Source organism: Sinocyclocheilus rhinocerous, unplaced genomic scaffold (genome assembly GCF_001515625.1).
Source record: "Sinocyclocheilus rhinocerous isolate Xijiao unplaced genomic scaffold, SAMN03320098_v1.1 scaffold576, whole genome shotgun sequence".
In the NCBI taxonomy this organism is placed as follows: domain Eukaryota; kingdom Metazoa; phylum Chordata; class Actinopteri; order Cypriniformes; family Cyprinidae; genus Sinocyclocheilus; species Sinocyclocheilus rhinocerous.
The window spans coordinates 1,288,716-1,293,860 of record NW_015662167.1 but is presented as its reverse complement, the minus strand read 5'-3'; the positions used below and the strand labels follow the sequence as shown (position 1 = coordinate 1,293,860).

The window sequence follows — 5,145 nt, the reverse complement described above, 5'->3', positions numbered from 1 at the left end:
AAAAATTATTCAGACACTTTGACCTGACCAAGTTTTGCTTAAGGGTTTTTTCTTTAATTGCTAATGCGACCTTTTTACACCACAGACTAAACAAAATTAAGCATTGCTTGGTAATTGGTTGACCTAAATTGGTATTATCTAATTGTGTACTTAAATTTAACAGCTGACAGCTATTTAACCTAATTCATTACATACCTTTCTATCAAAAGTTATCTGACATTATCAAGATGAATTTGTTCCGACAGTTTAACTCTGAGTTCTTGTCATATTTTATTACCATTTTCTAAACTATAGCACATAAGCTGTGATAATGTGAGAAATGTTGATAGTGTCTGAATACATTTTGGTTTGACTGTATATATACAAATACATATATGTGCTTTTTAAGGGACAATTTTTGACACAATTTAGAGTTTTATTTTATTTACTTGTTTCAGTTAATATTGCAAGTGTCTGCTGAAATAGTGAAATGATCAATGATGAATTATTGTCCTTCTAAATCTTTTCATACACAAAAGTGACTTCATGTTTTACGCATGAAGAGATAAGCAGGATGGAAAGGACTTGTGTTAAGGAATGTTTAAAAGGATCGTCTCCATTTCTTTTTGGCAGACTGATGATAAGACAGGTGCAGTAGTACATGTAAGCATACAGTTTGGTGAGAATGAAAACATCACAAAAAACATTATACAAAAACCAACCACATTTATCTGAACTCTGCCAAAAGAACAAAATATGAAAGCCATTTCTGTTATGTAGTCGAATACCATAGAATTTTCCAAACAGTGACTTAAGTAGGTGCTTTATTCGTGGTTCACCCTGTCCAATGCCACATAGAAGCTCTTCTTGTCATCCAGGCAATGCCAACCAATGGGTCCGATCTCACAATCCGCACAAATAAGGTACTTCACTTTACCTACATCTTTTGTAAAGCCCACATTCTCAAATGTGTACATGTCATCAACCAGCCAGTGAGCGGTCAATGTGTCCCCATCAAACGTCCCGTCTGACTGACCAATGGAGGTTTTCTTTCTCATTGCAGGCAGAAACAGCTGGGAAATGGGATAGGGTGTTGCGTAGAAAACAGAGGACACAACAGTCTTAAAATAACATTCTCATCATCATCATATATAACATAAATTGTTTAAATTACAAGTCAGTTGGACAAACAGACTATAATTCCGCAAATTACTTAGTGTAAATTATATTGAATTATTATGTGATGTAACACATGAACCATAACTATATTTAAAATGTTTTACCTCCTTTTCTGCAAACAGTGCCATGCCTGGGCAGAGCACTTTGGAGCCACATCTCTGGCACAACACTGCTTTCACATTTTTACCATCTTCTGACACGAGAGAGGGGTCTACAGATCTCTCGGGAGAGCAGGTCTGTTTGCTGTCATCCATGTTAGTAAGCAACTTTGTTCAAACTGAAAACAAAACATACGATCAATTAGAATTTAACAATTATTACTTGATTAAGCTCGGTCTGTCAATACAGCTAATATGGTATTAACATAAATAGCTAACTGGCTAATTAAGTGACTAGTAAGGAAGAATACTCGCCTCTGAGTCAGACCATGAGGAAAACTGATCTTAAGACAGATGTATTACCCAAATATAGTCTTAGAAATGTTGAGTACAAATATGGTATCTTAGGTGTAAACACAACAATAGACACTACTTAGAAAATACTAGCGGACTACTGTTGGATACTGCTAATATTTGCACAACCGCTAAAGCAGACCGGTTGAAAACAAGAGACGACTCTTACGTTCCGCTCAGAATAACACAGACTCCATTTTCAAGCGCCGTAGTCGTTGTGTTCGTATGATGGGAACATCGAAGTCCAGAGAATATATCGCACATGGATTATTGCATATTTTAGATTATTTATTTAGATATATTTTGCACAAAAAAAAGAGTCTCCGTTCGTGGGGAAAGTGTTTTTATGCAAATGTATAATAAAACAGACTCCCAGGGATTAAATTGTGAACATATCAAAATCTCCATTTAATCTCACAATTAATCTCCATCATATAAATCCACCAAATAAAAGAAACACAATGTATGACCCATAAATATTTATTGAAACATTCACATTTCAGTTAAATGTAAATGACTTACCACCTCTACACATAACACATGAATATATGGATAGTTTAGTCTCTGTGGTAAAGCCACAAAGTTAGCTTATTTAGTTAAAAAGGATCAAACACTACTTTTTACAAACAGCAGTTTGAGAAAGTTCATCAATAAAGATCAAACTTTTTTGTTTATGTTATCTTTTTAATGTGATTGGGTTGCTTGCTTAAGTAAATTAACTAGCTATGCTTGAAACTAATGAAATTTACTACACTGTAGTTTTGGCCCATCTATTTTAAACCTATTTCCAGTGGCCTAAGCCACAGGAATATTCTTATACTTTACAGACTGCACAGATATATCCATGCAGAGGCTTTAATAACAATGATATTTGACATCTGTGCTGTAAGGTGCAACAGTTGACCTGTATATGTTTTTATTTGACCTAGAAGTAAAAGTTAAAAATTGCGAGTGTTCAAAGCAGGTAGATTTGACCAACAACCCTCAAACCCTTATTTGCCCTTTGTGCAGTTTCCAGTCAAACACATTGCTCTATTCATCAAAGTTTGGGCAATACTTCGGGTGCGCATCAAATGATGCCAAGAATTGTTTGTTTACAATAAGCAAAATTTAGATGCATTATATTCTGAGGGGGCAACTCTACAGCTCAATGAAAGTGCTTTTCACTACAAAAGAAACAAGTTCAAACCCCAAGAGATTGTGCTCAAATTAAAGTTTGATGATAACAAGGGTCATCATGTTCCAGCTATCGGATACTTGTACAGTCTACGGTGCCCTTTAACCACACAAACACTTCCATCAAATGAAAAATCATGGACTCTTTGTAACAGGAAAAAAGAATGAAAGTCAAAACAATCAGGGAAAAAACTCAAAGGGAAATAAAAACAAATCAAGGAATGAGTAGAAATGTGTGCACTAAAAATCCTAATTGAAAAGGGATGTGTATGTAGAGCTCTCAGAGGAGAGTGTCATCAGTGCAGCCTCCCTCAAGGCCATAGCGGAACTCCTGCAGGTTGGACACGCCATAGAAATGAATGAAGGCCGCTGCCACCACCAGCACATGGAATATCTGGTGTGAGTGAAACTAAGAAGAGAGCAAAAGTAGGCGAGTAAAACATGCGCAAATCACTATATTTCAGAACAAGATTAAGGAACTAATTTCTTCACTATGACAAAACAAAAACACATTATCTTACCCAAATATCGCACTTGCCCGGGAAATAGCGCTCTGGGATTCGTGCAGCATACAGCCCAGCACCTGTGATGTACATGGCACCCATTAAATAGAACCAGCCCATCTGTCCAACAGTAGTGGCCTTGACGAAACCCTCCTCGATGGTGAAATGCATGGTGGGGACGATCCCGCTCAGTCCAAGACCCATGAAAACTCCTAAAGAAAACATTTTTCAAAAACAACATGCTATGAATTAATGCACTGTTGTCTTGATGCAGTGTTATTTAGTATTACTGAGGCACTATTATAGTTTTTGTTTATTTTAAATTAGCTGTTATTTATTTATTATTTAAGTTTTTAGTAATTTGGTGTTTGTTTTTGTCATTTTTATTTTAAATTTTTTTTCTTAAATTAAAGATAAGAAATATTGCCTTGGCAACTAGCTGAAATAAAAAGTTTTTCATATTTTCATTTATATTATATTTTCGTTTTATATTTTATATTTTCATTTATTTTATTTCAAGCAATGAAAATATATTTTTCAGGTTTTAGTTTTTTAATTCTCTAATCAATTCCCAAATCCAGCCTTAATTTTTTTTTTCTTGTTCAAGAAGCAGTTTAACATTAAAATACAGTAGAAAAGATAACTGGAATTTCCATTTCAAAACTACAGCCAATTAAAGTTATGAAGAGCAAGATTTTAGACCAATGAGATTTTGATGTGGGCAGGGCTGCCCAATGCACTGCAGCAAAAACCAAACCAAGTGACAAACTTGCATGTCTTTTGACTGGCTTCATGACTAGACAAATAAACAAATGGATGAGATTTCTTTTCTTTCATTGATTTTTCATTGCATCTCATCAGAATCACTTTTTCAGCATTAAAGATTGGACTAAACATTATGGCAAATAAGTGACTGCCCACCTGCTCTGGTGGGTCTGTGACGGGGAGTGGAGAAACGGTCCCACTGGGCAACTACAATAGCTGTAATGCCCAACACACAGACGATTGTGAGGTAGATGAGACGCGGCTGAGGAGAGCAGTAGAAGGAGTAGTAAAGCCAGGGTACAAAAGAGCCCATGATCAGCAAAGCAATGCCAGAGTAGTCTAGTCTGAAAGAGAGAGAACATGAGAAACAGAGAGATTAAAGTCACTTAAAATCACTTGAAATAGAACAGTTAATAACAAGACAATAAACGTACTTGGAGAAAGTGCGAGAGACTTTCTCAGAATGGCAGTAGACCGTGTGAAAAAGCCAAGAGAAGCTGAGGCACAGCACTGCACCCAAGAAGAACATCCCGAACACCACCTTCTCCTGCAACGGGGCCATGAAGTACATATTGGGCCTTAGCATGGTAAGTGTGCCCAGGCACAAGAATAAGATTAACCCTGTGGAGGGAAAAAAAACAATGTAATGGGTCAATGTAACACTTATTTTAACCTTTGACTGGATATTTAATTTATTTAAAAATATATTAGAATGCAATTCATACAAACAATGGCTTGAATCCCCATCTTTTATGACTTTAATGTTTTTCATTTCTGAATGAAATTTTATATTTTAATATTTTTTAGGGATATTTTTAGGGGGTATAAAGTCAAAAATATCATATAAATAACTGTTATTTACACCAAATGACACCATGTAATTAAATGTACACCTGACTGAAATATTATGAACTTTTTTCTAAATCATAAGAAGCGACCAGAGAATTATTTTAGTATTATTAAGTATTTATTAATAATTTGAATTAGGTTTTATTTTTATATTTAGAATTTTCATTTGAGTTTAAGTTGGGGTCATTTTGTTTTGCACTTTATTCATTTTTATTATATATATATATATATATATATATATA

The 5,145-nt window shown here is 34.8% G+C and overlaps 2 protein-coding genes across 3 annotated transcripts in view; both read right to left on the bottom strand.

Moving 5' to 3' along the window:
• Positions 1–688: 688 nt before the first annotated feature.
• Positions 689–1,767, bottom strand: LOC107727787 (guanine nucleotide exchange factor MSS4-like). The gene is made up of 3 exons (XM_016537775.1): positions 1,572–1,767; positions 1,263–1,435; positions 689–1,052 (listed from the first exon to the last, which is right to left on the bottom strand). The coding sequence occupies exons 2-3, from the start codon at positions 1,410–1,412 to the stop codon at positions 804–806; spliced, it is 399 nt and encodes a 132-aa protein (XP_016393261.1). The 5' UTR covers positions 1,413–1,435; positions 1,572–1,767; the 3' UTR covers positions 689–803.
• A 779-nt stretch (positions 1,768–2,546) lies between these two features.
• Positions 2,547–5,145, bottom strand: part of LOC107727844 (adiponectin receptor protein 1-like) — a 10,871-nt gene continuing 8,272 nt past the window's right edge. For both annotated transcript variants that reach the window (XM_016537860.1, XM_016537861.1), the window contains exons 6-9: positions 4,489–4,675; positions 4,211–4,398; positions 3,308–3,501; positions 2,547–3,195 (exon numbers count right to left, since the gene is read on the bottom strand). In XM_016537860.1, coding sequence (XP_016393346.1) covers positions 3,067–3,195; positions 3,308–3,501; positions 4,211–4,398; positions 4,489–4,675 — 698 coding nt within the window. In that variant the 3' untranslated portion in view covers positions 2,547–3,066. The remainder of the gene's footprint in view (positions 3,196–3,307; positions 3,502–4,210; positions 4,399–4,488; positions 4,676–5,145) is intronic.